This window comes from Thyridium curvatum (assembly GCF_004353045.1).
Source record: "Thyridium curvatum strain D216 chromosome Unknown NODE_31_length_406039_cov_82.875441, whole genome shotgun sequence".
NCBI classification, from domain to species: Eukaryota; Fungi; Ascomycota; class Sordariomycetes; order Thyridiales; family Thyridiaceae; genus Thyridium; species Thyridium curvatum.
In genome coordinates this window covers 136,967-158,679 of record NW_022156786.1, presented here as the reverse complement: position 1 = coordinate 158,679, position 21,713 = coordinate 136,967, and the positions used below count along the sequence as shown (strand labels likewise).

At 55.9% G+C, this 21,713-nt stretch overlaps 5 protein-coding genes across 5 annotated transcripts; 2 read left to right on the top strand and 3 right to left on the bottom strand.

Annotated features, from left to right (window-relative positions):
* Positions 1-98: 98 nt before the first annotated feature.
* Positions 99-1,575, top strand: E0L32_005743 (uncharacterized protein; the record flags this gene model as incomplete). The annotated part of the gene is made up of 5 exons (XM_031140298.1): positions 99-147; positions 273-807; positions 868-1,018; positions 1,085-1,319; positions 1,385-1,575. 5 exons carry the CDS (start codon positions 99-101, stop codon positions 1,573-1,575), a joined length of 1,161 nt encoding a protein of 386 aa, XP_030995510.1.
* A 634-nt stretch (positions 1,576-2,209) lies between these two features.
* Positions 2,210-7,196, bottom strand: E0L32_005742 (uncharacterized protein; the record flags this gene model as incomplete). Its single annotated transcript, XM_031140297.1, has 3 exons — positions 2,210-2,620; positions 2,709-6,751; positions 7,058-7,196. 3 exons carry the CDS (start codon positions 7,194-7,196, stop codon positions 2,210-2,212), a joined length of 4,593 nt encoding a protein of 1,530 aa, XP_030995509.1.
* Positions 7,197-8,384: 1,188 nt separating this feature from the next.
* On the bottom strand, positions 8,385-9,186 carry E0L32_005741 (uncharacterized protein; the record flags this gene model as incomplete). The annotated part of the gene is made up of 6 exons (XM_031140296.1): positions 8,385-8,460; positions 8,514-8,599; positions 8,675-8,820; positions 8,877-8,893; positions 8,962-9,072; positions 9,128-9,186. 6 exons carry the CDS (start codon positions 9,184-9,186, stop codon positions 8,385-8,387), a joined length of 495 nt encoding a protein of 164 aa, XP_030995508.1.
* A 970-nt stretch (positions 9,187-10,156) lies between these two features.
* E0L32_005740 (uncharacterized protein) lies at positions 10,157-11,839 on the top strand (the record flags this gene model as incomplete). Its single annotated transcript, XM_031140295.1, has 1 exon — positions 10,157-11,839. One exon carries the CDS (start codon positions 10,157-10,159, stop codon positions 11,837-11,839), a length of 1,683 nt encoding a protein of 560 aa, XP_030995507.1.
* Positions 11,840-18,583: 6,744 nt separating this feature from the next.
* E0L32_005739 (uncharacterized protein) lies at positions 18,584-20,397 on the bottom strand (the record flags this gene model as incomplete). The annotated part of the gene is made up of 2 exons (XM_031140294.1): positions 18,584-20,227; positions 20,281-20,397. 2 exons carry the CDS (start codon positions 20,395-20,397, stop codon positions 18,584-18,586), a joined length of 1,761 nt encoding a protein of 586 aa, XP_030995506.1.
* Between the last annotated feature and the right edge of the window lie 1,316 nt (positions 20,398-21,713).

Genomic DNA, 21,713 nt, shown 5'->3' with positions numbered 1-21,713 from the left:
TCAACATTGAACTGATCACTCCCACTTTTGCTCACTTACAACTCTTTCCTTCAAGCTCTTCTTGCCTCACAACTCGCCCTCCGGATTCAGCAGCAACAATGGCACCCATAGAAGGCACGTCTGTCGATGGGATCAACCATATTGAGGGTCAGCATCCCCCAGCATCCCCCAGCTTCCTCCAGCTTCCTCCTCCTCTTCTCCCCCCAGCAGCACTTCGACATCCATTCGTTTTGTCTTGAACTTATATGCTGACAATACATATATACTTAAAGACCAGATCAAAGACACCATACAATCGCTTTACCAGCTTCTCGTCCAGGTCAACACCTACGACGCAACCCCAGCCGCGCGCGACCGTCCCACTCGCGACGTCCTCACGGCCGAGGTCCGCTCCCTGTCCAACTCGCTGCAGGCCATCCACCGCTCCGCCCTCGCCTCCGAGACCGACGGCCCGGGCCTGCCGCAGAAGCTGCCGTCCATACCCCAGGAGCTCATCCAGTACGTCGAGGCCGGCCGCAACCCGGACATCTACACCCGCGAGTTCGTCGAGCTCGTCCGCCGCCTCAACCAGCTCATGCGCGGGAAGAACGCCGCATTCGCCTCATTTCGTGACATCCTGGCTGACCAGATACGCGCCGCCATGCCCGAGCTCAATTCGGACGTCGACCGCGTCCTGACGAACCACGCCGAACAGGCCGCCGCCCCTCTCACCAACGGCGAGGGCAGCGGTGCCGGCCCCGACGCCGAGCCCGCCGCTGCCGCCTCGTCTTCTGCGCCAGCTGTCCAGCAGGCCGAGGGACCGGCCGCGTCCAGTTAGATGCGGTGGCCCTTTCAGAGCGTGTTTAGCTCTGACAGCGATTCTACCAGTGACAGCTATGATGACCCCAGCGATGCTGGACAGCAGGCCCAGACGGTGTTGGTAAACGGGGTTCATGAAGGCCTGGACGACGGAGACTTGGCTCAGGAGGGCCCGAACGGGGGAGACGTACCCGAGGACGGCCCCAATGACGAGGATTTGGTTCAAGAAGGTTTGAATGGCCCAGAATTGGCTCAAGAAGATTTGAACGGTGGAGACTTCGTTTAGGAAACCCCGAATGGCGGAGACTTGCGTCAGGAAGGCATCAATGGCGGAGACTTGGTCCAGGAAGGTCTGAATGGCGCAGACTTTGCCCATGAGGACTTCAACGTCGAGGAGCAGCTTGACGACGCCCAACCCTTCGTACTTCCTTTACGGCCCCACGCCGCTCTGCCGGCGCCTTACGTGCCTGGACCCAGGACTGGGTGGCCCGAGGCTACGCGGCTTGACCCCATCCCCGAAGGTATGACTGCTTGACACACTCTAGCTGTACGATAAGCTACTGATCTTATATTGATGGACGAGCAGAGGGGACACCTCAGTTGACTCAACTGGTTCTGCAACAAGGTCTGCAACAAATTGCGCAAGAATATGTGCGACGACGAGCTGCGCCACAAGCTGCGCAACAAGAGCAGATGAATCTCGACTGGTCCCAGAGACTCCGTGAGTGTCAGTTGCACGCCTGCTTGATCCTACGCCTTTTCGCGGGCCGAGACTAATGGAACACCAGTCGTACGGTGCGTCATACTTGAAGGATAGCGGTACTTCTGCTTTATGGCCTTCACCGTGCTCTGGGCGTTTTCTATTCCCGGCCTCATCATCTACTATTTTGGTGTTCTCGCGTGGGCGGTCATGGTGTTTTTCTGGATGTTGTTCCCCGGAGCGTGATTTTTTGGGAGTCCAGGGCGGGCGCAGACTTGACTTTTACAAGCATCATGATATACTATCCATAGGTTGAGCGAGTCTTGATACCAATGCAGAAAAGCAGCGATGCAATTCGTTATCGAGAGACGGAAGACATGGTTTCCCGACAGGTGGTTGATTTGCCCAGCGATCTGACAAGGGGATCACGATGAATCAAGGCTATATGCAACCGACCTCCCGTACGATTGACATGTATGTATTTCCATTTTCGAATGTACCAACGTAACAACTAAGACGCCTATCCCCTGCCCTCCCCATTTCTGCTCCTTGAGATCTCCCTTCCCGGGAAAGGAAATCCAGATCCGCCCCCCTTTTTTTCTTTCGCCTCCTTTATATGCAGCATGACAAAAAAACAAAGACAAACACTTTATAGACACACACATTACATCTCCCAAGCCTCAGCCCTACCCAGACGCACAGAACAGCACTTCAACTCGTCAGCGCCTGCAGCGCCTGATTCAGCGGCACGATGCGCAGGCTCCGCCCCCTCTTGAACTGCTTGGGGCTCGTCACCGGCTGGTGGCTGTCCGCCGCCGCTCCTCCCGCAGCGGGCACGGCCAGGCGCGTCGGGCAGCGCGCGTCGGTCCACTTGCGGAACACGCTCTTGAGGTCGCGCGGCACGCCCTCGAGCACGACGGTCGAGACGGGCACGAAGGGCCGGTCCTCGGCGCCCGCGGCCAGGATGGCGTACTCCTGCGCGAAGTCGAGGGCGTTGTGGAACGAGGCGTACTGGGACTGGGCGCGGCGGCCGACGACGATGTACATCTCGAAGAAGGCGTCGAGGACGTAGATGCCCGCCGGGTGGAGATCGGCCTGGCTGAAGGGGTGGAGCTCGATGATCTGTTTGTTTCGTGATCGCAGGGTTTTAGCCACTGACGGCTCGGTAAAGTGATGGACATAGGGGATGGGGGGGGGGATATGTTCTTACCTGCTGCCGACTGCTCGCGTCCGAGCAGAATAGCCTACCGCAGTACTTCTCGTAGTTGGGCTTGAGGCGCCAGTGGTCCGCCGACCCGGGCCGCCGCGCCGCGCCGTCGCCGCCAAACAGGTCCCAAAAGTGCGCCGGCTCGGCCCCGTCCTCGACCTCGGTCAGCTCGCCCATGAGCGCCAGGTCCATGCCTATCAGCCGGGCGCAGCTGAGCTCGTCGACGTCACTCCCTTTCCCCTTCCACAGGTAGCACTTGCCCGAGGTCGTGATCAGGTACGGGAACCCGGAGCACAGGTTCGCGGGGGAGAAGTCGACCTCGTCAAAGGCGATCTGGCCTAGGTAGCGCCGGCCGCAGAGCATCTCGGGCGCTAGCGAGTCGTACTTGTTGCTTGAGCCGCGGCGCACAATGACGATGCCGCCAAGCGCCTGCAGGAACTCGGCCGACTCCCTGCCCTGCTGCAGCTTGACGAGCTTTCCCCCCAGGGCGCGCGCCTCGCGGCCGGCGAAGACCTCTGCGTCCTCGGCCGCGGCCTGCGGGACCTCGTCGCCGACCCAGAAGTAGACCTCGGCCGCCTTGCGGCCGCTGGCCTCGTCGGCGAAGCTGTGCGCGCAGAGGTACATCTCGCGCTCGAAGAGCACGCGCTCGTAACTCGCCGGGACGGGCTGCTTCTTGCCGTCGCCCGAGAGGCGGAAGAGCTGCATCTGCTGCGTCCTGACCTTGGGCGCCGGCTTGGGCCTGCTCATGAGCACCTCGGCCGCGTCGACCGTGTACTTGCGCTGGGGGCGCGCGTTGCCGAAGAAGTCGTTGAACATGGCCGATACCTCGGACGCATGTTTGCTCGGTGACCGCATGGGAGATGACATTGGTGGCGGCGACTTGGGGTCGGGAGAGGATACTGTTGGTAGCGGCCGTGATGAAGCGCTCGCCGGGGGTGATCTGAGGTTGATGTTCTTCGGTGGAGGCGAGATCGGAGATGGCCTTGGTTTTGCTGCAACCGAGGCACCACCGAACATGGCTGCTCCGCTCCTCACTGACACTACAGGGTCAGAGTCGACCTTTTCGCTTGGGACCTCCTTCCGCGGAGACTCGGGTAGTGCTCGACCGCCAGTCTTTTGCGGCGAAAGCGGTCGAGGCTCCGGCAAGGGCCGGTTGCCGCCAGTCTTGGAGGGAGAAAGGGGCCTCGGCGCTTCAACCACAGGCTTAGACTCATCCAAGAACTTGGACATACGTTTCATGTCGAGCTTCCGGGGAGAGGTAGCCGGTGAAGTGAGGTCGGCACTCTCGCCGCGAGAGTGTCCTGACTTGGACTCATGCGTCTTGGCAGCAAGAGCAGCGACTTGCTCGTGGATCTTGGTCGGTGAGCGAGGTCGTCCCGTGGGCTTCGGTGAGCCGACAAGGTCAATCTTCGAGCCGGTAGACTTCGAGTCATCCTCGACGGGCTTCCTTCGTGACGAGTCAACCAGGGAGATCACATCATTCGTAGCCGGCTTGGGCAGGATGACAGGTGTCTTTGCCGAATCAACAAGTGCTATCCTCTCGAGCGTAGGCTTAGGAGATAAAGGGTTGGGTGGAGTTGGCTTGATGGGAGAAGTAGGCTTCTCATCACCAGCTGTACCAGACTCGGCAGCGGCAGAAGCTGGTGCAGCTTCCTCGGCAGGTGCAGCCTTGGCCACGGAGGTGGGTGCTTTCCGCTTGGGACCACGAGCCCGGTTCTTAGTCATATGCGTCAGCTGGGGTCCTGGACCGGAAGGCTGCTCGGTCTGTGATGCGACGGGCGCCGCAGCCCCACTGCTGGAGTCGTCCGAGGTCTTTCCCGGGTTGGAAACCATAGGTGGAGGCCCACGGGCCAGCATACCGGCCAGGGCTGGGTTGAACCTGTCAGCCAGAGCACTCCCGCCCGGCTTCTGCAACCGTGCTGGGGCGCTGGTCTCTTTCTGCAAGGTCGGCACAGGAGAACGGGTCTCCCTCGGGGACTCTGTAGGACGTGAGACTTCAGCAGAGTCCCGTTTTGACACAGGCGACATTGTGTTTGAACGAGCCGGCGTGCGTACAGGTGGTTCGACACTTGTAGTCGAGGTGCTCGGCTCCCTGTCGTGTGAGATGCTCCCAGACCTGCTCATCTCTAGCCTCTTGGCCAACCCTTCAGGGATTGGCTTCTCGCTTGGGCCCGAAGCGTTGGTCTTGATGCCTCGTCCTTCGGTTTTCGCTTGGCTGAAATCTGCCTTTTTGGCCAGGATGGCCTCCTTGAACTCGTCCTTCCTCTCTCGGGGCTTTGGCCCGCCAGTAACTGCCAGCCCTGCTTTGCCTCGGAGGATGTTGTCCTTGAGCGTGTCGGGCGCCACATAATTTTGGGTCTTGGTTCTCCGCAGGTTGCCAAACACGTTCTGGAACTCAGCCTGTTGGGGGCCGTCACCGCCCGCAGGTGTAGGTCGGCTCTTGAGAGTGCCACGGAAGTCCTTTTTGGGCGGGGTGTCAGGCTTCTGCTTGCTTGTTGAGGGCGAGCTTGTAGCGGATGTCTTATCCGGCGTCCCGCTGCTGCTGTTCACGTCGTCGGCAGAGCTACTAGCTGACAGAGTCCCGCGCAGAGCAGCAAGGCCCGTCCTCTCGCCGCCCATAGATGGGGAGGGCGAGTGGTAAGAGCGAGCCGCTGGTGACTTGACATTGACGCCCATGGGCGAAGATCGCATGAGCCCACCAGTCTTGACCTCGAAGTTTCGCGAAACGGACGCAGTCCGCCCAAGGTCAGACTCCCCTGTGGCCTTTTGAGCCTTGGCCTTGTTAAGGTCTGCCATCCATGAAGGTTGGGAATTAGGTGGCGGAGTAGGTTTGGGCTTGGGCGATTCGGGTTTGTTGAGAGCAGATTCGAGCCAGCTTGACTTTGTAGGACTCCATCTGCGCGGATCCATGGTCCTAGAGGGGCTGACGGGCAACTTGGCATCATCCTCAGCGGGGTGAGAGGGTTCCTCAGGGGCCGCCGTGTCCTTCGTAGTATCTACCGAAAGAGGTGCTGCATCTGCGTGGCTGGAGGTGGGCCTCGAAGAGCTCTCCTTCAACATGCTTGAAGGTCGCGACGAGGACTGCCCACTCATACGATGCGGGCTGTTGGGCCGTGCCGAAGCGACAGAGTCTGCGCGTTGCAGGCCCGTGGGGGATGTCACACTCCATCGCTTGACACTGTCCGTGCGCTTCATCATGGCGCTCTGCACAAACCCACCCATGCCTTTCGTCGGCGAAATCGGCCTGTTTGGCGAGGTGCGTCCTGAGGGAGGGGACATGATTTGGCGGTCGATCGAAGCGGCCTCTGTCTCGGTTGGTATGGCTTCCGTCGTTGGTGGATCGAGCCGTTGGGCAGGCGTTAACGGCAACGGTGACCCGAGCTTTCCTCGCAGACCCGGAGAGTCGGATCGCGTGGGTGTCGCGTCCTTGTCCGGCTCGGTTGAGGAAGCACGCGACATTCCCGGTAGCTGGGCGCGCACCGAAGACATATCCAGACGGTCCTCATCCTCGACCTGGTTGCGTCGGTATGCGTCGGAGCCTTGCCCGCGATCGGGCGTCTGCCGGAACCAGGCAGGATCCTTAGAGCCCAGAGCTTGGGCAATTTGGTCTCTCGAGGCCGGCGAGTCGGCCTGGTCGGCAGAACTGGTCGTAGACGACCGGGCGGCCGCATTTTCGGCGGCCACCATGGATAGTGGTCGATTTTTGGGCCCAGCCGAGGATTGTGACGTAGGACGTCGCTGCCACGAGAGGGTCGGGGTACGAGTAGGCATGGCGCTGGAGGGGGACGTGACGCTGGCGCGTTTCGAGTCGAGATCGTAGGGAGACTCGTTCTCCTTGGTCGGAGAGGTCGAGTAGTCGGCCGAGCCCATCATGTCGGAGCGGCTCTGGTTTGCCGAACGCGACTGCGGGCTGCCAGTACTCTCGAGGACAGGGGAGGACGCCAAGCTAAGTCCTTCGGAGGTTTGCGAGTCGGCGTGACGGTGCTGGGACGGTGGCGGGGTATTCGCAGGTGACGATTTCTGAGGAGAAATTGATCTTGCGCGCTCTGTCAACATCAGATTGAACCTTGTTAGCACGGTGCTCGTTTTATTTATCTGCGCAATGCACAGGCGCGGTTCCGAAAACTGTCTCAACAGGATAGCGCAAGAGCACCAAGCCACTCCATCTGCAATGCAGAGCAGAGCAAGACAGGGCGCTGTCCGTCGAGGCTGGCACTTCTGAACTCAACCGGCTTGGTTGCTCGTCGTGTGCACAGCTACAGCAGCCTTTCCCGGTGTGCACACACGCGACGTAGAAGCAATTGGGAGCGCGGCCTCCCTGACACAAGCACAACTGGCAATGCGCAACGTACCGGCACGGCGAGCTTGGCGTTCACGCCTCTCCTGTAGTATCTTCTCCTCGAGTTCTCTCGACCGGGCCTCGTCCTCCTCGTCTCGTCGATCCTTCAGCTGCTCGACAGACCGGAGAAAGCTACTGACTTCGTCGGACATGGTTGCGGGCTGTGGTCGTGGTGGGGAGAAGCAGTGGGCATGACACACGACACAGGACGCGGCGCAATTAAAGCAGGATCAAGCAGCTTGTTTCGTTTCCCTCACTCTCTCCCTCCCTTGCAAGGTGACCCCCGGTCCAGGACTCGAAGTAGCCCCCCAGAGCCTCCGATGCTTCGAGAATCCCCCAAAGCTGTCGAGGGGCCGGCAGGGCTAGGAGAAGGTAATGTTCGCACAATGCGCGCTCTGCAGGGTCTGTTGTCGTCTGAGAGATTACAGGTCGAGGTGGTCGGAAGTCTACCGAGAAGGCGAGGGCTTGCAGACCTTCTTCATGCAGGTGTAGGTTTGGACGAGTTTCCCACAGACCGGGATACGCACGACAGCGAGGGTCACAAGCAAGCACGTAAAGGTCAAGCAAGTACAAGTACTGGATTGGACAGGCATCAATAAGCGTGTTTTTCCCCATTTAATTAGCGTGTTTGGCGGGCGATTCTGGTCTTTTCGTGTAGCGGTGCCCCAAAACGGGATCTGCCGCAGTCCATTCCGAACAGGCCCGTTTCAACAGCTGTCAGCGTCAAGTACGGGCCATCTGCAACCCTGACCCACGCCGGATCCCCTGAACCCGGCCGCCATGGCGCGCCCCTGGAGATCAATCATGAATCCATCCATGGATTTATTTCGCTGCCTACCCAGCCTGCAATTATTTCTGACGGCCGACTGCGTGTGCATGCACATAGTGATCTCCAGCTTTACGGATTTCTCTTCGTGGCGGCCTTGCCGTACAAAGATGAAGACTCGAGAGCATCCATTGTTGCATGTATCGAGGCTGGCCCTCCCTCGAGCTCGTCCGTCACGACTCTTCGATGCGCATCAAGGACAAAACGCGTCGAACCCGTAGCCTAATATCTTGCGGATGACGGTCATGTGTTGCTTTGATATGAAAGTAATACCAATTAAAACTATTTGTCCTCACATCATAAGTTGGTCGCGCGTTTTTTGTACGTGATGTTGTGCGCCTTCTTCAGACATCACTGACTGCAGGCAAGCATCCATGCACAGGTCTGTCGCCCTTGGTTCCGAATCTCGTGGTCCATTGCATCGTTCCAGCAGCTTTTGGCATGTATCTTCTCCTTTCTCAGTAGAGGAACAACCTCGCCTTTGCATCCTCCACGACCCAGCCCAGGCCCTCTTTCAGGTTTTCTCCCGTGATCGCACTACACCTGAGAATGTGCCATCGATGCGTCCGGATGTCTTTGAGCCGTAATGCCTAGTGCCGGCGGTTAGCAGACCGCTTTGCAGAGGTCAGAGGGAAGCAGGCACCATACTTCGACAATCTCATCGCCACCCATGCATCCTTCTACGTCAGTCTTGTTGGCAAAGACAAGGAGACTGGCTCCGGAGAGCCTCTTCACGAATGGTCAGCACACAGGAGCTGACCGAGACCCTGCCTGACACCGTAGATTGGGGAAGAAGCCACGAACCTCCTCCAACAAAAGCCCTTGGAGCTCGTCACGGCAGTCTTGGATCCTTAGCCTGTCTGTGGCGTCGACCACCCAGATCAGCGCGTCCGTCTTTTCAAAGTAATTCCTCCAGTATGACCGGAGCGTCTTTTGTCCTCCAACATCCCCTGTCCACGGTCAGATTTTGTTGTTCCAAAAGCATAGACGGCCGTTGTATACTCACAGATGTTCAGCTTGTATCTAGCCATGGGAGAAGCAAGTCAGTGTGGGACTGTTGAGTGATAGGTCTCGGGAGTCCAGGTTCTCACCCCTCGTAATCGATGGTCTTGATGATGAATCCCAGAGTCGGACTGACGGAATTGACGTCCTCGCCCATGATCTTCTTCACAATTGTTGTCTTCCCGGCATTGTCAAGTCCCCTTCCAGGTCAGGGTCAGCAGATGGCAGCTCTAGACCAAGCGCGAGGGCACACACAGCATGAGGATTCTGAGCTCCTTGTCCTTCAATCGGGCCTTGCGGAGGATGGAGAGCATAGCTGAGGGATGCTTGGGAGGTAGCAGTAAGGCCTAAATTGCACGAAATAGTTTCAAATGCAAGGAACAAGTTCAGGCTTCGACCTTTTATCACGAATTCGGCTCGGATGGGGGACTTCTATTGGGTGTTTGCGGGCTTGAATGTCGGTGCCTGTTGCCTCTGTGCAGACTGCGTTGCGGTGAGATGGCCCCAAAAGCGAAATCTTGGTGCATCACATGTATAACCCTAACCCTCTGCAATTATCCAGACTCCGAGGAGGGAAGCCTGCATAAATCACGTACACTTTGGACAATCTTACGTCCCAGAATATTAAGTATCTTTTTCTTCTCCTTGAAAAGTCCTTCAGTGGCAAAGACTAAGCTGTTCAACAGACTGGGCGTGTGTTTGCGGGAGTAAGCAGTGTCACTGGTATAAAATAGACCACAGGCACTCAGTCGTCCCCTATTACTCGGACCTCATAAGCTCGCTTCTCTTCCCCTTTCCAATTATTTTCGAGCTAGCCAAACTCCCCCGATTTCAGGTCTACCCCATCCCGACATCTGAGCCAGATCTGAAGTCAAGGTGAAATCAGGGTGACAGTTTAGTGGCCTTGAATTGACGGGGAAGTCGAGGCCTACCATCACACCTTCCTCGCATACCACTCCCACTCTAGGTACTACCTACACCCACTACAACGCCTCTTCTCTCTCCCCTCCTCCTTGTCCTCTTCTTCCTTCATACTAACTAGGTACCTTATCATCAGTTCCATCTTCCTGGTACCCGACATCCCTGTCCCTTGAAGGCCTCTGGACCTCGTCACATACTTCCTTCATACCTATTCCCTCCACTTCACGCCTCATCACAACTGTCGAGGTGAGCTCAGTCGTGATTTCAATCTCAGTTTGGTTTTAAGTTGCCCAGTACATCGAGAAACCCAACTGACATTCTAAAAGTTAGAATTATTGGGTATCTCCCTCTGTACGCTTCTCAATGGACGGTCAAGCATGGGCCAGCACGGGCTGGGACAACTCGAGCCCTGCCCGCCAGAGTCCCACCGTACAACAAGATCTAATCCGCGATGGCACGGATAAGTTCAAGCTCATGGTTCTCGGAGAAGCCTCTGGAGGTGCTGCCGCCCCTGGTACCAACCACTCCATGGCCGTGGCCGGCCAGTCCCAGGCTCGCACTCCGATCGCGCCCAATCCCTCTGCTTCGCAAGAGATTAAGCCCATGTTCTCGAACCCAACCTCGCCTTGGAATCTCTTTGCGAGGAATTCTCAGAAAGCAAACGCGTCTGAGCTGCCTATGCCTGGAGCTGCCTCCAGCACAAAACCTGGACGCTTTGCAGGTGGACCTCCGCGCGCGCGAAACTACGAGAAATACTCCATGTCGGAGAAGAGCATGCCTTCGGCCGTAATCGGCAGCGATGATGATAACAATCTGGCCCAACGAGTAGGCAAGGTCGATATCCGAGGCCACATCGCACCTCCTCACATTCTGGAGAACTTTGGCGGAAAGTGGATCAAGGCGACATGGGGCAACGATGATGATGATGACCATGAAGAGCTCCTTGCCTCGGAGTCCTTTCTTAACCCATTCGTCCTGTCGTGGCAAGAGACTATACCCAGAAACATCTGTGTTGACTTGGCTGACCCTGAGCCAAACTCCCCTCACTGGACCCGGGACATTGACACAACCACGGGCAAGTTCATTGACCAAATCCACCAACCACCCACCATGGTTGGTGAAGAGAGCTTGAGCGCACAGGAGATGCAGCATCGATTTACCTGGACCTCCACATCGCTTGGTCGTCTTGAGTACAAGCGGTACAAGAAAGGCTTGCGGAGATTCAACGCGGTTCCTGAAGATTATGGCATGGTCCCGCTGAGTGAGGAACCCTACCGGCCGAGGCCCAAGCCTTACACAACCAAGATCCCGTGTCTGGTTCGCCCAGCCAATATTGAAGATATGGCCAGCGCTCTGGAGATCTACAACCATGAAGTGAGCACGGGGACCCAGGCTTGGGATGTTGACGTCTTGCAAGTGGAAGACTTCAACAGGATCTTCAATGGCTGCAAGGAAGGCCAGCTACCCTTCATTGTTGCTGTTGCCAGCTCGGACGCGGCACCAGCCCCCCCAAGCGGCCAACAGGCTTTGGACAAGATCGTCGCGTTCGGATTCCTCTCCACCTACGATCTTGGCCTGTCTCGCAGCATGTATGGAACAGGCAGGTACTCTGTCAAGGCCAACGTCTACGTTCACTCCGAGTACCGTCGTAAGCGAGTCGGTTCCGCCGTCCTCGATCGCTTGCTGCGGTACAGCCTGCACACGTATGATCCCCAGCACCACTACATGTACCAGGGACCGAAGGATGACCCGGTCTACATGCCTGCAACTTCGGCACAGAGCCGGCTGTACTACCGTGTTTACGTCGAGCTGCTGTTTCGGGGTGCCCAGGATCCGCAGAGAGAGTGGTATGGTAAGCTGCTTGGTCAATTTGGATTCACCTGCAAGGCGGATGGTCTCGATTACGCCCACCGCACGACCGATGCGCCAGGCGTTCAAGGCGAGGCCCTGGACAAGGTGATCTATCAGTATGACTATACTGATGATAGGGGCGTGCTCAAGTCGCGGCAGCCGCTGCGTCGCCCGGGTTTGAACGTTTCTTCTTGAGTTGCGACTCCCCATGGGGGTCTGTGTTGTGTGGAAAACTATGGCCGAATTGTGTGCCCTGGTATCTGGTTTGATTTCTGCCTTTTCTTTTTTACTGTTTCAACCTTGAGTCGATACGACTTGATGATCAGTGGTAGAATTACGATAAAAGTTCTTGTTTTAATTAGTTAGTTCGAGGTCAATCTCCTCGGTTCGTGTTCTCTGTGCCATAGGAATCAGTAGTAATTTACATTGTTTGAGATGAATAATCGTCATGCCTGGAACATGTACTGTTGTTGATAAGAAGATTCTTGTATGAAGAAAAGGGAAGGAAGGAAAGGCATGCCCTACACAGAAGCTACGACTATGAGCGAGTGCATACAAGACCGCCAATATACTTGATTGTGAAAGGAAGTCACCATATCTATCCTCAAGTAAAGCGGCTGCCAAGCCGGCCCCTGATCAACTGATCTTGATGATGGCACCATATCAAGTAGAAGCAAGATATCGCAGACTGATGGTAGGCTTTATTTTTTATCAGAGGACTCCCATCTCTAAATCTTGCAACCCCTCAAGTACTAGTCCGACCGTCTCAAATGATACGTCAACTTGTTGCCAGCTGAGCTGCTTCCAGCTCAAGTTTTGTTATCTGACGCATGTGGTAATTAACAGCAACAAAACCAGGAGTTGATTGCTAAGACCAGTCGCCTCTTCTATTCAAGTAAGCCGCTTCTCAGTCTACCCCGTAGTTCCAAGCTGAGCTACACTGTAAACTAGACACAGTTGAAGAGACACAATGAACACGATACCCAGTCGCCTCTTATTGATAATCAGTGCCATAGTAGTATCACATAGCATATCAATGGCTCTAGTTGGGTGCGACACTACTTAAGTTCCTGATTGCCTGGCTAATTCCCTCAAGGTGTGTCTGACTCCCCCTGCGCTCTCAAGCATAGATGATACATGGCCTCAAGGCCACGACGCAAGCTCTGTCTTGTCTTATCTATCCCTATTCTCAGTATTATTTCCATAAGACATGCCAATTCCAAGTACGTAATAGGATGCCGATAGATACGAAATACTGCAAGTTAGTCCTTCCTCCACCGACCGCCGATCCAGACATGGATCGAGCTGTGGTCTTGGGAGCAATACGAGCTGAGCCCCAACGGGACTCTCGCGATGGCCTGGGAGCACCCGGGAGACCCAGGTCAGTTCACTCCGTCTGTCGCATATCATTAAGCTTCTTGTCATGCTTGGCGCCAGCTTTGCCAATACAGGCAACATACCTAATTCTCGACGCCCCTAGCCTGGGTATGGGTACATTAGAGATCGTGATTAGCTACATGTAAGTGGGCAAGAGGGCATGTATTAGGATAGAAGGGCATAAGAGAGGAAAGGCAGGAAAGGCAAAATGGCACAGGGGTCGGAGAGTAAGAGGACAGGAGGGCGCGAGGGCATGAGGGCACTTGATGTGTAGCCCTGGCTCCTACGAGTATAGCAAGGTGTGGAGATAAGTATCTTTGCAAAGGGAAAGAACGCCAGAGGCTAACACACAGCTCAAGCATGTGCCTACCTGGCCTAAAAGTATCATTATCGTTCTTTCTCATCACGGTCCAAGCACCAGGATATGAGGCCACAAGCCCCACAACCATCAGTTCCTGCCGGCACCCCAAGAGGCAGGAGCGCCCTTTGTTCTTGCCCTTCACCTTGATTTGCAGTCGCACAAGTATGTGAGTGCCTCAATATGAGAGAAAAAAGAAGTTAAGCTGAAATAGACCAAACTGAATATTTCTGCTCTTTTCGCAATTCCCATTGTAAATTAAATCTAGAAAAAACTAGAATGATGGCAAAAAAAAAAAAAAAAAAAAAAAAATTCTCCGGTACGGGGAATCGAACCCCGAGCTGCTGAGTACGTTTTAAGATAAGTTAAGTGCTTATTAAGCTTTTTAATAGCCTCATTAGACACTAACAAGCTCTGAAAACCAGCGATGTTAGCCGTTACACCATACCGGAATTTTCTAGTAATTGCTGTGATTTTAGCGGTAGACTTTTGAGGGTTATACGAGCACTTGTTAAAATGTTACAAAAATAAACAGTGGTGAGGCTTTTTTCTTTTTATCAACTCTTAGGAAAATTGTAGTCATACAATTTTAGCATAGGTGTGAAGTTCATCTAGGTTTGCTCCTTCCTGTCATGTTTTTATTGTACAAAGGCAAGTGGTTCATTTTGTCATAAAGTTTTACCTTCCCGCGTCCATATAGGATACTCCTGTGCTTGTCTGGATATCTTGTGGTTTTCCATTGGGAAAGAAGCATGCACGCCGAAGCCCGCAAGCCTCCAAGTTCGATTTGGCCTTTTAAGAGACCTTGAAAGAGTCTATTCTGTTTATTTACGGAAGGAAAGTGTTGGGGAGGCAACCTTTCTTTCCGTCTTTCGACAACGAGGCCCACCCCGGATGGCGTCTTTGCGCCGTGTTTGCTCTTTCCTTTGTTCTCTTGTGGCCCGTAGAGCGACCTTTGGAACGGAGGAGACCCCCCGAAGCAAGTAACTGCACTTCTGGAAGAAGTACAGGCGCGGCATGGAGAGGGCAGCCACCTGCCTTCGTCCAACTTGCTTGTACACCAGTTGATGTCCAAGCGACATTGGCTTGCGATACGCAGGCGTCCCCATATCTACCTACCTCTAAGGTACCTACAGATATAGCTGCACTCGACTGGCAATACAAACACGCCTGCTGGCTCCGAGGCCCAGACGAGAGAGCACGGGAGCAGAGAATCTTGAGATAGCCTCTCGCCTGCAGCCTGCTGGGCCGGGCGGAGCCAAAGGTGGATGGCAGTGCATCTGCGCCCTGAATGGGTGCGGTGTCTGGTAGGCACCACTGATCGTCCATCTCCGTACGACGCCTTGCAGCAGGGTCTGCTGGCGTTTGTAAAGGAACGATGCCCCTCTTCCATCGATATCCAACACATCCCACCAGCGGCGGGTGACGCATTCGTGCGTGTGTCCGCTCCCTCGGCGAGGTAGGTGGGTAGGGAAGGGAGCCAAGGGAGAAAGGGGGTGGAAAGGAAGGAAAGAGCGAAGGAGGTAGGCAGCTGGTAATTTATAAAAATGTATTAAGCTCAAAAAAGTCCAAGCTTCTAACCTCGCTCTTCAGCTGGGGTACCGTATACGATGGGTGCTCGAATCGAGTATTTTGGTTCCTGACGGAGGCGGTTGACCTCAGCCTGAGCTTGTGCTGCTAACTAGGCCTGGAACTCCCGCGAGATATAGCCGTTACTGTTGGAACTCCGGCACTAGGTGTGAGCACTTCGGCTGTCGTTGGCTGCGGATCGGGGTAGGCAACGTGCGTAGCACGCATCATCGACAGCCCGAAGCCGTGGGCCCCTGGCGCGAGCACTATGGGGGTCATCCCGAAGAGGGGGAATCGTACACTGTAGAGATTGGAGTAGACAACAACAAGAATCGAATCAACCAGTTATCGTACTACACGAGAACACCGCCGATACGTACGTACCGGGCCAAAACGGCCCAACCGACAGTTACCCTGTCTGAACTCGCTGAAGAATGGGCCTTACAGCAGGATACTCAGGACCTGTTAGGAGTAAACAGAAGATGAGAGGAAGATAGCAGACTGGTATAGCATATACGTCCTTCGTAAGGAGCGTCGTATTCACCTGTTCTTTGGGTAGATTTGATACCGCGGTGTTCACTTGTGGAAAGATCTGTTTGTGTAGGCATCGATTCAGTAACGCCTTGGTATCGTTAGCGACCTCATGATGTTCTTCTAGTTAGAGTGTTTACTTATAGAAAGATCTGTTTGTATAAGCATCGATTCAGTAATACCTTGGTATTGTAAGCGACCTTATGATATTCTTTTAGTTATAGTGTTTACTTATAGAAAGATCTGTTTGTGTAAGCATCGATTCAGTAACGTCTTGATATCGTGAGCGACCTCATGATGTTCTTCTAGTCGCGGGCGCTTCGCGGGACGTCCCACGAAGGGAGGTCGTATGGCCCGCCTGGATTGGCGAGCGGATGGGGCGCGCGTGTGGCCCGCCGGGACTGGCAGGCGCATGCGGCGTTGTACTTTGGTAACAGCTGTTGTACATATGTTAAACCAAGTAAATCTGAGATCTGCCTAGAGGCGCTCACCTTTTTCTTCTCCAGAAAGGAATCGGCCTGGCGGGGAGACCGAGCAGGGACGAGGCCGCCGTCATGGAGTTGCTCCAATATAGAACGAAGCTGGCCATAATAGGGCCGGACGGCACGGAGACCGAGCAGAGATAAGGCCGGACGGCACGGAGACCGAGCAGGGATGAGGCCGGACGGCACGGAGACCGAGCAGGGATGAGGCCGCCGTCATGGAGTTGCTCCACCATGGAACGAAGCTGGCCATGATGGGGCCGGCCCGGATGCTGGTGCCGACCATGGTGTCATGACTGAAGGGAGATGTAGACTTCATCGACAATGACTGAGAGATGGGAGGCCCTATGGGATGAGAACGACGACGAGGCGAAGAGAATAAATGGTTGGGCTGCTGACTGTCTACCTAGGTAGAAAGGAATTGAAGAGGGTGAAGGGGGGAGAATCCTGCCTTTTTATGTCTGGTGGCCTGCAGGTCGCGCCTTGCACGGGTTTTTCCGCCACAGCATTCAACCGCAAGCTGCTTGAAGCACAGCAGCAGGATCTCTACCTGAGGCCAAACAGTCAAGCCTTCTCGGGCTAGCCATTCATAATCCGTACAAACCTCCGGTCCAGCTCTCCTTTACTACTAGACCACCGACGCGAGACGCCAGGGCGGCTCAGGGGAGAGATCGCGCCCCGCCGCTCGACCGGAGCCACCAAGCACGAGCCGGATCAAAGCAGTGGTCACGGCCGCCCGCCCATGGACTCCGCCAGGGGCCAGGGGCCAGAGTCGCATAAACACACACACCTCTACTTTCATTGCATTTGAATCGTGTTGGTTTGAATGGCCGGGGGTTCACCCATTCTAGCGAGGGAAAATCATCAACGCTGGATTATCTTCAGAAGTCCTCGTCCTCCTTATCTCCTCCCTCGCAACCTTGTTCCCCTGAGGTGAACCTCATCCAGTGTTCCAAATTGATCACTGGAGTCCACGATGGTGCCCTATTGTCAGAGCATCGCGATATTCTTGTCGGAGAGCCTACCTTCTTACGGCTCCCCTCACAGGATTGCCGCGGCGCACAACACCGGATCATTCCGGAGAGCCTATCTTCGTATGGCTCTCCTCTCGGTGGTATCACTACACTCAAAAGTGATTTCCTTATTGGAGAGCCTATCTTCTTAGTGCTCTCCTCACTACAATTTGGCTTCTCTTCCTTCACAGCGATACGACCTGCGAAATGAACTATCCGACCGCCTAAAGCAGATAGTTCCGCTCTTATGGAAGCTGGCTGGCAGTATTGCGAACGCGAAGCGAATGACAGGGCCTCTTCCCCCAAAACTGTCCATCCCTTTGAGTTCTTTTGTTGTTGGATTCTTACTTCCTCAATGTTCGGCGGTTGTATGCATTGGTAGAAAGGATTGAGTTGGATGTGGTGAGTGGTGTTCGCGTTGGGGGAATGGACATCTGGAAGAGGGAGGCAAGAGTCAGGCTGGGGGGATGATGATTTCTCAGGGAGGAGCCAACCTCAAGAAACATGACTATCGCCTCAGGGGAGGGGGCATGAGAGAGAAAACAAATGGATTGACGAAACCCCGCTACGAAAAAAAGGCGACAACAAGAACTTGCAGCTCACGGCGTTTCATGCGATGAACAATCAAAGTCAGATTCCGACGGGAAGCCTGATCATTATACGGCAGAAAGACCTGACGAGGTCATACCACCGCACTTTACCTTTGCTGGATCAGATGCATGAACCACTAAAATGACATAGCAATTCTCAAACCTACCGCAGAAGGAGCCGGGCAAACTGCATACCTCCGCCGTATTCCATGACCCCTTCAGCCAGCGCCAGAGCCCCAAGTCACAACGCATATCACTCACTGGCCCGCACTACTCGCACACCTTCATCATCGACAGGGCCATAGACCCGGCGACCTCTCTGCCCGGGAAGCTCGGACAGAAAAAAATGCTACCTCATAGGCTGGCCCGACTTGCCCACAGCGCATGCCAGTACACATCAATCAACCCAACAGGTCATGGCCCCGCCTCCGCCGGCGCTACGTCCCGGGCTCCGGACCCAAGTAGCAACCCATAAGCCTCCTTTCACCGCGCAACTCGGACGCCTTACTTGTCGACGGACGCCTTCATCATCAACAAGGCCATAGACCCGGCCCCCTCTCTGTCCGGAAAGCTTGAGCAGGAAAAAAACCTCCATTACAGGCTCGCCCGACCTACCCATGGCGCGGGTTAAGTGAATTGCGGTGAAGTAGCAGCTTGGAAAAGGTTAGGATTGAAACTACCTTGACTTGCTGCAAACCCTGAAATTTCGAGCGCCTTATCTACCTCTTTTTCCGCTGACCAGATCAGAGGCTTGGGTTCAAACACGAGCGTCAAAATCAAGACGAGTATGCATGTCGACCTCGACATAGCCATGGATGGGAACACTCGGTAGACATGTAGCCATAACTTCACAGGTATTGGTTTTGGAGTGAATGCTGAAATTGTACTAGTTGGTAGTAATGAATAGATGGGTGGTCCTCTGAAGATCGAGGCGACTGGGGAGATCAAGGAGGAGGAGACCGAGGAGCCTAAGCTAAAAGAAGAGGATATATATTGAGGCATCTCCTGACCAGCTTGCGTTAGCTACTCTGACCCCCGCCTACCCTGACATGTTGCCCGTGAAGGCCAATAGCGATCGCGAACTCACATTCGGCCCTGCCGAGCTCCGTCATCGTCCTGGCATCGAGACAGAGCAGGTAGCTCTTTTTGTTCTCGCCGTCCAGCACGACGCTCAACAGGACGCCGTCGTCTTCCCCCTCTGCGCCTGGGCGGCCGAGAAAGATGGCCTCTCCGGGCGAGTGGCCCGGCGGGCCCGCCCACATGAGCACGTCGCGGGTCTCCATGTCGACCTTGGCGAGGCCGTCGAAGAGCGTGCTCCGGCCGCGGTTGTTCAGGCAGTAGACGTACCGGTGCCTCTTGCAGGCGTAGCGCGGGTTGATGGTGGGCATGTCGCCGGCGTGCGGGGCGTGCAGCTCAAAGTCCAAGCTCGCGGCCGGGACCTTGCTGCCCTTGGCGGCGCCCATGCCGCTCTTGGCGAGGCGATACCGCACCAGCGTCGGGAAGCAGTTGAGCTTCTTTTGCCGGTCCGCCCAGAAGACCTTGCCGGCGTTGTCCCTGTTGAGCAGGACGTCGTAGTACATGCTGGACACGATGGCATTGTCGCGGTACCAGACGAGATCGCACAGGACGTCTCCCTCGTCGTTCTCGAAGGCGTTGACGGAGTGAAAGAAGAAGCCCGCCGGCGACTCGAACCTGCCCACGACGCCCCTGCCGTGGCGCCGGTCGACGACGTACCACCTGCAGGGCTCGGACGGGTCGAACTCCTTCCACGCCTCGAGCTGGCAGCCCTCCAGCAGGACCTGCGCGCCGGCCAGCTTGAAGTGCGCCACGGGGACGCACACGACGACGTAGTTTTGCGTCAGAAAGAAGCTGTGGATGTACCCACCTTTCGACGCGAACTTGCCCAGGATCGTGGTCCTGCCCGTGGCGGCGCTGACCTGGAAGACGCGGAACGTCGCCGCCGGGCCAAAGTCGATGTTGAAGCTGTAGTAGTCGCCCGTCTCCTCGTCGTGCTGGATGTGCGCCGGGCCCGTCAGGCCCTTGAGCTCCGGGTGCAGCTTGGCGTAGTTGACGAACGCGAGCTCCTGCATCGTCTCCGGATCGACCTCGCAGAACCAAGAGGTGTCCGTGGCGAGGAAGAGCTTGTCGATCTTGGTTGCGGGGACAGCACGGTGTCCTTGGTCGGTTGGGCCAGCGCCGCTCTTTTGCTGCTGCTGCTTCCTCTTCTCGGCGACGGAGGGCAGCCCGGGGAGGTTGGCGTGGACGGTAACGCCGATGTTCTCGTAGCACTCTGGCCGCTTGAACATGGTCATGAACTTGGAGAACATGCCGACGCACGGGTCGGCGCGCTGCCCGAAGGAGAGGGCGCGGATCATGCCCGTGGCCTGGATGTCCTTGACGAAGGCCTCGGTTGGCCGCCGTGAGGAGTACTGGACTCTGACTCCCGACGCGGCGTTGTCACCTTCGCCAGGCGGCAGGATGTCGAAGCGGTGGAGGTGGGCGATGCCGTCGAACCAGTGCGTGATGTTGAATGTGCCGACCTTGGTGTTTTCGACTTTGCAGTCGCCGGGGCCGGTGCGGAACAGAGAGCCGGCCGCCCATGCCGGGATCGTACCTTTGACTTGCAGGCCGATCGGCCCGCGATGCTCTGTCAGGCCATCAAACTTGATGCACGCCTTAGTGACATGGACGACTGTGCCGTCGTGGATACACTTACACCCGCCTCGTTCGGCCAGTCTGGGAATGCCTCGCGGGCGTAGTTCTGTCTGAGCTTCTGGGCGCTCGCTTTCTCGTCCGCTGCCGTCAGGCGGGTAGTCGTGTCGTTTGAGTCCATCGCGGCAAGCCCTCAGTCTGGTGTCGCGGATTTCCACCAAGCAAACCGACGGGCTGATGTTGCGAGCAGTGAGCCTTCTCGAATGCGACGACTTATATGGCAACCTGGACGTGCTGGACCCCTGCTGTTGCGCTCAGAGACTCCATGCTAGCTCGCATTCGCATAGATGAGCTTGGCGCACCGTTGTTGTGAGAATGGTGGTGCGGAATGAAGGTGTCACTCTGCCACTGGCTCGAGGAGCCCCTGTCAACCGTACGGCGTACTTTAACCAATGGGTCGGCGTAGGAGCAACAGCCTATGAGTGCAATGCTGCTGCTACTTCGTAAGTTTGCTGTTGCCAGACACACCCTGGCAGACGACCTGGGGTTAGCGGCACAGCAGATCCGGGCGCATCTTCCGGATTCGATTGTACGACCCCAGGCAAGCAAACATCTGGGGTCGCATTGACAGGGACGGACGACTTTGACACATGGCTCGCCAAATGGCGCCATTAGGCACAGAATCGGTGCAGATAACGCTCCAGAAGGCCATTGTGATGATCCCCCTTATTATCGATGGGACCGTCTGGAATCTCAGGAGGGAGACAAGAGAGAGAATGGAAGCATTGCAGACGGCACTCTTGCAAATTGTCAATGTCCCGATCACAAAAGACAGTCGAGCCAGGACAATTGGTGACTGACTGGCAGCTGCCGGGTGACACGGCCAGGCTGCCAGGCTTATGCCGACTGGGAACCACATCCAAAATGACCGGGATGAGCAGAATTGGTCTAAGGAAACAACGTTTCCCGGGTGTTGGGCCTACAAGAGTATTGATATTGATATCAACGTACTTGTAGCCAGACAGGCCGGCTTTGCGCCCGGCCGGGCGGCGAGAGCTAGGTACAACAGCCGAAATCAGCGGTGCGATCACTGGCCAGCGCCAAGCGGAGCCCAGTTTAGGAGGGGCAGGGCACGCCTCAGTGCGCTCCGTACGGCTCCGATGGTGGGAAGATCGGCGCCGTAAGATGCCGAGTCGTCGGCGGTGCCAGCGCTGAAGTGTGGTTGCTCCAGCGCTGCTTGCATAATAGCTTGCACAGCTTGCATATGCCTTCTCCCACACCACATGCACTGCCGCCTCGAGTACTTGTACTTGTACTTGTACTTGTACATGCCATGCTGATTGGAGAGGCAATTCCTCCGACAGCAGGCAGGGTTGAGGCAACCCTCTCAAAAAGAGCTTCTTCAATTCCCGACCCCCCACCAGCGCAGAATTGATTAAGCTCAAGGTCATTGGCCCCTGGCTTCCAGGCTACGGTACATTAGTTGGCACATAGTTG